The 11,137-nt window shown below is 29.8% G+C and overlaps 2 protein-coding genes across 2 annotated transcripts in view; both read right to left on the bottom strand.

The window, feature by feature from the left end:
- LOC21396223 (probable histone acetyltransferase HAC-like 1) overlaps positions 1-2,420 on the bottom strand; it is a 5,180-nt gene extending 2,760 nt beyond the window's left edge. The window contains 4 exon segments of the mRNA XM_024175950.1: positions 1-109; positions 441-698; positions 1,191-1,472; positions 1,872-2,420. The exon segment at positions 1-109 is cut by the window's left edge and continues 8 nt beyond it. Of these exon segments, the coding sequence (XP_024031718.1) occupies positions 1-109; positions 441-698; positions 1,191-1,472; positions 1,872-2,420 (1,198 nt within the window).
- A 2,314-nt stretch (positions 2,421-4,734) lies between these two features.
- Positions 4,735-7,361, bottom strand: LOC21396224 (caffeic acid 3-O-methyltransferase). Its single transcript, XM_010113910.2, has 4 exons — positions 6,910-7,361; positions 5,577-5,887; positions 5,400-5,464; positions 4,735-5,107 (listed from the first exon to the last, which is right to left on the bottom strand). The coding sequence occupies exons 1-4, from the start codon at positions 7,359-7,361 to the stop codon at positions 4,811-4,813; spliced, it is 1,125 nt and encodes a 374-aa protein (XP_010112212.1). The 3' UTR covers positions 4,735-4,810.
- Between the last annotated feature and the right edge of the window lie 3,776 nt (positions 7,362-11,137).

Below are 11,137 nucleotides of genomic sequence, written 5' to 3' on the forward strand. Positions count from 1 at the left end.
CAGCAGGATAATCTTGATCCTTAAGGGTATCCAAAAGTTGCTCCTCGAGTCTTAATTTTTTCTTCTTCGATAGCACTACCCTGACAGTAAGATTCTCTGCTCCAGGAACCTATAGTAGCAGCAAATGGAAACTAAAGCTCAATATTTATGCAGCGACAAAAGAAAACTAAGTAGGGTAGCCATAAAAATAAGTTTATCAAGAAAATAATCTGAGCTATTATGAGGAGGGCCAAACATAGTTGAAAATTTCACGGGGGCGAACTACAAATTTCATCAGATTTCAATATAAATTAAGCGGAAAAAATTAGGTGGGGCAGATGGTGGCTCCACCCGGGAACAAGCGCACATTAGATGTAGTAGACATGTAACAAATGAAATAATCATATTTATAACTATATTAATAAAATTGTATATCATGTCATGGGCGTTTATTTCATTACCTCATCAAAAGATTTTGCTTCGAACTTTGCTCTCTCTTTTCTTTCTTGTTCAAGACGCCTAAGGAGTCTCTCCTCAATGTGGGTGCTAAGCATGGTTTGTGGCAGATCTTTTGCACTAAAAGTCAAGGACTCGTATTGTCCTTTTTCTTCTCTCAACAAGCATATTGGACATTTATACTTAGTTTTTTCACCTTGATCGTCTTGGAAAAGTCCACAGACTTGGTGCTGCCAGCAATCACATTCATCACATTGAACCCACTGCAAATGCACATACTTTTTAGAACCGAATCGTTCTTGCTAACATCGGCAAAATAAAAAATAATGAGTGCGTTTGAAATTGGTTTCAGATTATTTTTGAAAACGTTTCTGCACGTATTTTGAGACACGATAATGAAAATAGTTTGCAAACCGTGCTTGTTTAGTAAATGTTTTGACAACGAAAATAAAAACAAAAAAAGTAAGCATATATTTTTGTTAAGGAATTAGAAAACGGTTAAAAATTATTTTTCCTTTTCTATTTTCATTTTTTAGTACTTATTAACAATGTTATAATATATTAATTAATAATTATAACTAAACACGACTTTACTTTTTTATTATGCTCAAAATAATATCTTAAAAAACTAATCAAACGCAATTTCAGACTCGGTCTCAAGAATAATTCTCAAAATAATCTCATTTTTACTTTTGTACTGAAAAGAAAATCAATTTAAAAACACTATCAAACGGGCCAAATATGACTTCGCTTACCGATTCTTCGATCTCTGAATCGCTGTTCCTCCTCTGAAGCTTCTCTTTCGGAATGCGCATGTCACAAATGGAAATATGCCCACCTCGAGACCGCTTGTAACATGTCGTACAAAAGAAGTGTTGATAATCATATTCTTCTGGTGTACAGTAATAGTTAACTTTGCGCTTGATAGGAGCAGCACATGATGAACAATATATCACTTTTCGCGCGAGTAAAAAGAGACCCAACCCGCATAATTGACACTGCGCAATCTTATTTTCCTTCACGTTGTCCGACAAATCCTATTAAGAAGAGGAAAACTCTTGGTCATCATGTATGCTACAAACTACAAAGAAACTTTAGGCAATGAAGCAAAATCTACAACATTTGGAAAACAAATATATACTTACAAGCGTTCTGCTCTTTTAAAATGTATTCATACATGATAAAAAAAAAATAATAAACTTATATTCCATTAATGAAGGTATATAATACAATTCCCGATGTTCGACTTAGTTTTAGCTTTGAATAAGAAATTATTACCCTTATATTAACATGGAAAAAGGATTACAGAAGCTAAGAGGTTGAGAAATCCTCTTTGTAAGAAGAATAAAAAATGCTTAAAGTGAAATTAGAAAATGTCCGTGAAACATCATATCAGTTAATGACAGTTGACAGTAACATTGTGACAACATACTAACCTTATCAGCCGAGTACTGGCGAAGACTTGAGATATGTTCTTTGATTTGGTCTTTTGTGAGGAATTCAGCAAGGGAAGCCACTTTCATCCTCTGACTTCCGGGCTTTGTTTCTGTGTCTTGATCACTTCCCATTTGCCCTTCGACGAATTTAGAATCGACATCGAGCTCTGTTGGCGATACAGAATTAGTACTCTTGAACTGCAAACTATCCGAAATTTCCTTCACATTGTCTCTAGTAGCATTGCTCTCACAGCTTGCCATGTCTATATGTGAAGGCGCAATGCTCGCAGCCTGATCATATGTGCCTAGACATGAATTTTTCTCCGTCTTCACGCGTTTCGGAGCTGGGAGCAGCTCTTCGAGCTCCTCGGAATTATTATCAGCCTCTAAAGAATCTCCAAACTTGGAAAACTTCTGTAAACCATTTGTAGTTTTCGGATCCAACCAAACTTTATCCTTGCGCACCCGTGCTTGGTGGGGTGCTGGAGTATGCTGTACCATACGGACGGGCAAAGAACGCTCAAATGCTCTTCTCTTCCTGAGGTTCATTTTCAAAGTAGATGATTTTAGTAAAAGTGTCATAAAGATTACTAAGAGAAGCAACTAGAAATAGTGTGTTTTTTTGTGAAGAATTCAGAGTGGTGATGAATTGCGTTGAGCTACTATTGCAGCAATCTTTTTTTTTTTTTTTTTTTTTCAACTCTACCTTTCTTTTTGATGATTTTATCTATTTGTACATTTATGCATTGCAATTCCATATCGAAATAGGTGCTATTCATGAAGAACCAGGCAAGGTTTCAAACTAAAACTACAATAACGAATTACAAAAAGTTTAAAATTTGTCCAAAAAGTTTGAGTTTGTAAAGTATGCTACTTGAATTTTCGTTTATGTAGGATTTTTTTTTTTTTTTGAGGAAGTTTATCTAGGATTTTAAGTTTTAAATAAAGTGAAAATTTGAGATAATAATCCGTTTAAAAAAATTTGGGATATAATTGAATAATAAATCTTTTTGTTACTGAATTATCCCTAATGAAATTATTTTTTTAGGACAAGTATTTTAAATTATTGTTTCACACTAACTCTAATAATTAGAAAAAAATACACCCTTTTATCGGAAAAACTAACAAATTTTGATTTAATCATAAAAAGAATGACTTCACTAAAAGAATAAATAAAACTATATATATTTAAATATATATGAATGGGTTTTATGTTTGATGAGTAATCACTGATAAAATGTTATCATTAAAAACTCGTTTATATATATTATTATATTTAATTCGTCCCACGGACAAAGCAAAACTACTGAAAAAAATATACATGCACACACATATATATATGTATACATATGAAAAATTTTAACGGAGCTCCTACTGCCAATATGTGCACCGTTAACACCTTAAAGACCAAGATAATTAACGATACGGCGATTAATAGAAGCTGAATATAATTAAAATAATACTTTAGTGCTAGAAAAAAAAAAAAAAAAACTCAAAATACTTACAGAAGCTTTTGCTAAATAATGAGAAAAATCAAAACTATTGTGAAGGCAAGGCCTATTTAAAGGCCATCAATAGTAATGAAACTCGAAATCCGAATTCAAGTGAGAAACAGAATTTGAAATGTACTAAAACTTGATTTGCAGACCATCATTAATACTCCCAATGTCACTAGGAATCCTAATTCAAGTATAAGATTAATTTTCTAGCCAAAAAGAAAGTAAAAGATTAAATAAATATAGGGTCAGAGCTAGATAAAAAGAACAATTAAGTAAAAATAAGAACTAAATAACAGGGTCAACTAAGTCAACCAACAGTTGTTAGCTTGGGTATTTAACATAAATGAAAAATTAAAAACAATTATCTTTGGGAATGTTACCAGACCTGGATAATGGGACATGGGATTTTCCTTGAACATAATCCTACTAGTTCAAAGTCTCACTATTTTATTTTAAAATTGATCTCACAACCCCTTACACTTTAGTATCATTCCCATTTTACTCTTTGAATATTAAGAATTCCCACTTTCTCCCCTCTCTCAATGTTCAATTAATCCTAGTTATTAGAATTTATGTTTAATATATGTTGCATAAAAGGGTAGTGATCAGGTGTGTAATCACGTGGTCTTTACGTTAAAATTTATTTAAAGATAAATTGAAAAAAAAAAAACACATGATCATGCTTAACCTCGTTTGTTGGGCCTAATTTTATGGGGGGAAAAAAAATCAATGATTAGAATGGGAGCTTTTAAAAGTCATGTGGGAAGTGTTCAAAAAAAAAAAAAAAAAAGTCATGTGGGAAAACATAAATGATCTCATAGCTCAAGGAGCATCACGGAGATATTTAACCATTTATTTTAATATAAAAAATTCTCATCATTACATTCTTTATTGATATAGAGTAGATATTTTTACGAAGGTTGTTAAATTATTCACCTTTTTTTTTTCTTTTACGTTTTTTTTTCCTTAAGTACTTAATTTATTAAAAGACTTGATCAGCTATTCTTTGAATCAATTTTAAAAGTTAATCGTTTCAACTTGGGTTTGCCCATTTGTGAATAACTCAAAAGGTGATAAATTGAGTTGAGCCAATTAATATTCAACAAGTTTTAAGAACCGCGTATATCTGCATAGGATTCAATCACACACACACAAACAAAAACACACACATACATATATATGTATATATATATATAAATGAGCACAACAAATCCTGTCGTTTTCGCGTCAGCTTATAATAATAATTTTCAAGTTGTTTTTGTGTAAACTGCATAAATCTTTAAACACTAAAGATATATTATTATTTTGAATAATCAACAACAAGATGTCGTTAATTTCTTATTAACCACAGAAATTTCGTTCAACTTAAAAAAAAAAACCAACATAAGCACACGGATCAATAGGAGAGTAGAGACTCCCAACATATGGAAAGAAAGCCATCTACTTAAAGAACTCCATAACCCAAAAGTTACAAATAAAATATTCAAATTTAATGCCCCTAAATCCTGCATCAGTTGCCAAGGCCAGGAATTGTTGCGTGCTCCTTTCCTTTCCTCCTGGATTTTGAGTCATCATTAACACATCAAGTTGGGAGGTGCTTTTCACAGCGGTATTAGTTTCTGCCTCGACTGGAAGGACTGATTCCACAACTATGACCTTTCCATTTTCTGGAGTGGCTTTGTAACAGTTTTTCAATAGCTTTAAGCAGTGTTCATCACTCCAATCATGCAGAATCCACTAGGAAAACATCCATTTTAGTTAGGGATATTAATGGTGGGTTTTGATCGGTTTCGAAAAGTAAAATTAGTTTTGATTGGTTTAGTCGATTTGATATTTTAGCAAAAAAAAAAAAAAAAATAATGATAATAATAATTGCTTAAATTGAACAATAAGATAAACATATTAATGATTTGATTCGGTTTAAGTTAAATTGGACGGTTTCTACAATCTGGTTAATGCACGGGCATTTCGAAAAATAAAAGGACATATATAATAAATGCTTCCAAGGTGCAAAATTTTCTAACTCTACCTTCATAAAAATTGCATCCCCGGTAGGAACCTTTTCAAACATATCTCCACCCACGTGTTCAACACCTAAACCAATATTATTCATAAACATCTCTTTTGGTCAAAAAATTCAAAGTTATAAATCATAATTAAAATGTGTTATAATTAAGAATTAAGATAATATAAATCAAAATCGTACCTGGATAAGAAGGCGCGTGTTCTATAACATGTGGCAAGTCAAAGTTAATACCCTTAATATGTGGGTATTTGGAAGTGATTAGGTTAAGGGTCACTCCTAGACCGCCACCAACATCTACCAATTTTGCAAGGTCCTTAAAACCTTTGTAAAATTTGAGGATGTTCTTAATAACAATAGTAGTTTGATTGTACATTGCTTTGTTGAAAACATGATTAAATCTTGGGTCCAAGCCTGGATACTCGAAGGCGTGTGTTCCATAGACTCTGTTAAATGCAATTCCTCCCTTAAGAACTGCCTCTTTTAGTTGGGGCCTGTAATTAATTCAGGTTTAAGTTTAAGTACTCCGGAATTAAATATTTAAGCAGAATACAATAATACTTACTTGATGGTATTAATTGGTTACTGGAAAAAGGAGAGTAATCTTAAATAAGGAAATTATGAGACCCTAAAAAATAAATAAGAAAATGAGCAAGTGATACAAGCTTAGAACCAAAGCTTTCTTTACATTTGTATTAGAGAATAGTACTTGTACCCTTTTAATTAACAAAAGGAGAAAACCAAAAATACCACTCAAATAGTATTAACTTACATTTATGCCATCGAAGCGGCATAGTAAGAACGTGTCTTTTATTAAATCAGTAAAAAATAATAATCTTAAGTGGTAGGTCTTATCAATAAAATTTTCATTTATTTGAGATCTAAACAAACTTATATTTTAAAAGGAAAAAATATAAAGACAGCAAAAACACATGTTGATATGCAATTTTCTATTTAGAAAACCGTAATTAGTTAAAGCTTGTAATTTGGTGCGAAGAAAACGTGAAATGAGGAAAATACGGAAAGACGTGAGGGAATTAGTAAAATGATTTTGATCCTTTGTAGTTTGATAAATTAATTTTTATCTTTCTTAATATAGAGATTTGAGAAAGAATCCATATCTAATAAGAGAAAGGTCCTTTTTTTTTTTTTTCTCATTTTTCCTCACCAAGATTATAAATCCTTCTTTCTTTCCTCTTGCCAAATCCTTGTTTTCAGTTCTTTTTTCTTTTCCAAATATTAGCACAAAAATGAGTCTTCAATAATTAAAAAGTTCCTTCGTCTTGTCACTAAACAACATAACCCTAAGAAAGCCCATAGAAAGTTTTACACTATACAATATTTCCCTGCACAAAGAATAAGGTTAGTGTTGCTCAAAAAAAAAAAAAAAAAAAAGAAAAGAAAAGAATAACGTTAGTGGAATATCGTTTCACTCTTGTCTCCAAAAGTTAAACAAGATAAGTTGAAAAAAGAAAAAGTAAACAAAAAATCAAAAAACAAAACAAAACAAACAAACCAGCTATCCAAGAAGATCTTGTCTTGTATCAACGCCATCAAGGGTCCCAAAGAAACACCATCTTCATTAGTCGCAAAATACTTGGCCACAGGACCAAGACTGTACAACCTTTGAAAATCCGACTCACTGTTAACATCACCAACCACCGAACATCTCAATATGGAGTGGCTTGCCAGCACCCTAAGTATGCGGTCAAGCATGATGGGTGCCTCAGGGTTGTCGGTGGTCATCTGCGCCGTAATCTCCGCCGGCGAAAGCTTAGCGCCTTCACCGGCTTTCGCTATGATGTCGAAAACTCCGAGCTCAATTGCAGTTTGCAAAGACATGGACAGCACGGTGGAAAACACAAGCTGCATGGCATAGGAGAAGTTTTCTTTGTCTTCTTCTTCTTTATTTCTGCCCTCACTGTCAAGGAATTTTCGATCGTTTCCCAGCTCCAATGGGGATGCCATTATTGGATATTTGCAAGGGAAAAGTATTAGAGTTTGATTTTGTGTTTTGGGATGCTTAGGCTATATGAAGAGTTGGTTGATTTATAGCCATTTGAATTATTATTATTATTATTATTATTATTGGAATTATAGCCATTTGAATTATTAGGTACATTACATATGTCCAAATGAAGTAAAAATATTTTAATTCTTCTTTAGTAGCACAACGTTATGGGCCTGACGTGTTATCCACTTTCAGTGCGTAATCTATATATCTATATATACATATAAGAGCGGCTTTATTCACATACCCTTTTTTTACTTTTTACATTCCTTTTTAAAGATACACCTCGCATAATTTTAAATGGTGAATTTACTTGTTTCACATTTCTATTATTCTAAAATTATCCCAAACTATTTTTATAAAATTATTAATTAATTCTTGATTATTTGATTTTTTTTCTCACCCACTATTTTATTTTAATATTATCATTTTTATATTTCTTTATTTTTTTAGTTGAAGCTTTAGGCATGACGCCTTTTTTGTACAGGAAGAAAATTTATTTAAATATTTTTTTAGAAAACATAAAGAACACTCAAAAATATAAAATAAAAAGCAATATAATTCAAGAAATAAAAAATATTGTAACAAAGTTATTATACTATTGAGGTATGATTAAAAATAAAAAATGAAAAAAAATAATGAAAAACAAATAAATGAGCATAATAAGCACAAAAAATAACAAAATGGAAGAAAAAAAAATCAATTCTACCTTATAAGAAACGAAAAAAGAAAATAAAACAAAATGATTTGCCCTTTCAAAAATGAAATAATTAGAAAGTAAAAAACATTAACACAAAACAAAGGAAAGAAGAGGCAAAAGAACAATCACCATAGAACAAATAGCAAAGAAAATTTAACACGCCTCTATGTAATTTTTTGGAATATCTATTGCATGGTAAAAATTAAAGTTTTATCATAGATTTCAAAATAGCAATTGTTTGTAATTTAAAAATATGACATGTGGAGTGTGTAAAGGGCAAAAAATAAAATATCATTATTTTTTATAATAAAATTTAATTATGTAATTAAGCCTATTATAATCGTCTTTTTTTTATCATTTTACATGAGAGTCTTTTCTAATAAAAAAATATAATTAAAAGAAAATTGCATAGAGTAAAAAAAGATGTGTAAATAAAATCAATCTACATATATCTTTCCACATATATCATCAACATATATACAGAAAAAGCCTATATTAATCTTTATATGCATGTACAGATATTATAATCTATCTTTCCATATACGTCATCAACATATATGTATACATATACATACATACATACATACATATATATATATATATATATATATATATATAGAAAAACCTATATTATATAAGATAGATTCTCATCACACCCCTTTTTTACTCTCCACGTCTTCTTCTAATTACATACTCCACAAAATTTTTAAATGATTAAATTTTGTTTCCTTTTTTTACTCTCCACATCTTCTTCTAATTACACACTCTACAAAATTTTTAAATGATTAAATTTTGTTTTTACACACCCTTATTATTACAAAATTACCCCTAAATATTTTTATAAAATTATTAAAAATGGTTTTATTTACACCTCTTTTCTTACCACGCCCCTTATATACTACACACCCTATATATAAATCAATTTATTACTTTATTATTATCTTTTATTTATTATCCTTGGTTTTGTAATAGCATGGAAATGCATCTAGATAAATCTTAGACGTATCGGATCCTGGTTGGTGTGTTTGGAAAATCCTCTCGAATCAATAAGAAAACTAAAAAGCATGCACGTGCATAATTTAAATGAATTATTTAACCACTTTACCTTCTCCTTCTTTCGTTTTTTTAGTGATGCTTGAATATTACTTTTTACAAATGCAACTCCACGTGAAAAACAGACCAAAAAACCCAAAGTAAAAAAACAATCTTCATGCAACAAATAGCAAAGAAAATTTAACATACCTTTATGCAATTTTTTTAGAATAGTGATAGAAAGGTAAAATTAGGGTTTTACTATGGATTTTAGAAATAGAAATAATTTATAATTTGGCAATATAATATGTAGAGTGTGTGAAGAGAAAAAAGACCATCTATCATTGGTTTCTTTTTTATAATAAAATTTAATTATATAATAAGTTTATTGTTTGTTTTTGTGATTTTATTTAAGGGCGTTTTTGTAATAAGAAATTATTAATTTAAAAGGAGCGTAGAGAGTAAAAAAGAGTGTGTGTATAGAACCACTATATATATATATATATATTGATTATCAAATTCTTTTCATATATATCGTCATGAATATATCAATTCATAATAAATTAAGAGAGATTTTTTAGTACGTCTGGTGTACCGGTAGACTAAATTTTTTTAACTATTAGATTTATATATTTTTTAATTTTTATACGATTTTATACAAATACGATAAATAAAAAACCTGACATATTGATATGTTGACGGAACAAAATCTCATAAATTAACTAATGCTTTCAGATAAAAAAATATTAAAAAGAAACTCATAATAAACAAAGCTCTCAGCAGTGCTTAATAAGCAGTCCTTTGTGCTGAATATATATACAATATGTAATAATCAATCTTTCCATCTATCTTGTCAACATATCAACTCATGACTAAACTAGGGCCCTAAGAATATTTCTACGAAAGAGCATTGTCACGTATTTCTAAAGATTATGTGTCGGGACAAAGAAAATTGTTAATTTCACGTGAAATATTACTCTCTTTCTCGTACCTTTTTTTATGCCATGTGGCTTCACAGTCTAAAATAAATAAAAAAACAAAAAATAGAGAAATCAGAATAAGTTTTTCACGGAAAAACAAAACTAGAGATAATTAATCAGAAATGTGGTTTTACACGTATATAACGTTGCTGTTGATATGTTTTAAAGAAAAAAAAAAGGATTCTTTTTAGGGACTTTTGACTTTTGTAGAACAAAGACTACTTAAAGAAAGAAAGAAAGAAAGAAAGAAAGAAAGAAAGAGGGAATGTAGCCTTTTTTTTTTGGGTCGAATTCTTCACGTTATTTATTTATTTATTTGGTCAAATCATCTACAAATATATATTTTTAAAGAAATAAGGAATGTAGCCTTTTTTTTTTTTGGGTCGAATTCTTCACGTTTATTTATTTATTTTTTTGGTCAAATCATCTACATATATTTTTTTAAAGTAAATCCTCTACATATTTGGAAAGCATGTTACTTATTATTCTTTATGAATGATTTTTTGTTACGATATTTTTGTGGAAGAAAATTTATTTATACTTGAAAAAAACATTTGAAGACAAATAACAAAAAACAAGAAAAAAATTTTCTAATTCAAATATTATATAGCATTTTGTTTTCTAATGACATTATTTCATTGTTTCACTAAGGAATATAATATTTGGACTTTGCAAAGAAAATAAATTCCAGTGATACACACGTAAAAAATAAAAAACGAAAAAAAATCTTCAAAAGCAGAGTAAAGTTGGCAAAATGAATGATGGCATATTTGTAATAAATTGCAAAAGAATGGTCTGCAATTAAGGTTTTATTTTCTTGGGAAGAAAGATGACACGGCAAGGAAAGAACAAAGAGTGAGAAAGAGTGAGATTTCAAGTGACTATTATTTTTCCGGGTGAAAATCAGATTTAAAAATAATAAAAAAGCAATTTTTTTTTCATAAGATCTCTACTATATATTGGTTTCAAAATAGTATATCTATATTTTGTTATTGTACTAAAAAATATTATCATTTATTCA

This window comes from Morus notabilis, unplaced genomic scaffold (genome assembly GCF_000414095.1).
Source record: "Morus notabilis unplaced genomic scaffold, ASM41409v2 Scaffold48, whole genome shotgun sequence".
Lineage (NCBI taxonomy): Eukaryota > Viridiplantae > Streptophyta > Magnoliopsida > Rosales > Moraceae > Morus > Morus notabilis.

What these genes read in the sequence shown, in the direction of transcription:
- LOC21396224 (XM_010113910.2), bottom strand. Translation starts at nt 7,361, where the DNA reads ATGGCATCCCCATTGGAGCTGGGAAACGATCGAAAATTCCTTGACAGT. An exon ending in ACACGCGCCTTCTTATCCAG is followed by an intron (nt 5,465 to 5,576) that starts GTACGATTTTGA and finishes ATATTGGTTTAG; the next exon opens with GTGTTGAACACGTGGGTGGA. An exon ending in GGGATGCAATTTTTATGAAG is followed by an intron (nt 5,108 to 5,399) that starts GTAGAGTTAGAA and finishes ATGTTTTCCTAG; the next exon opens with TGGATTCTGCATGATTGGAG.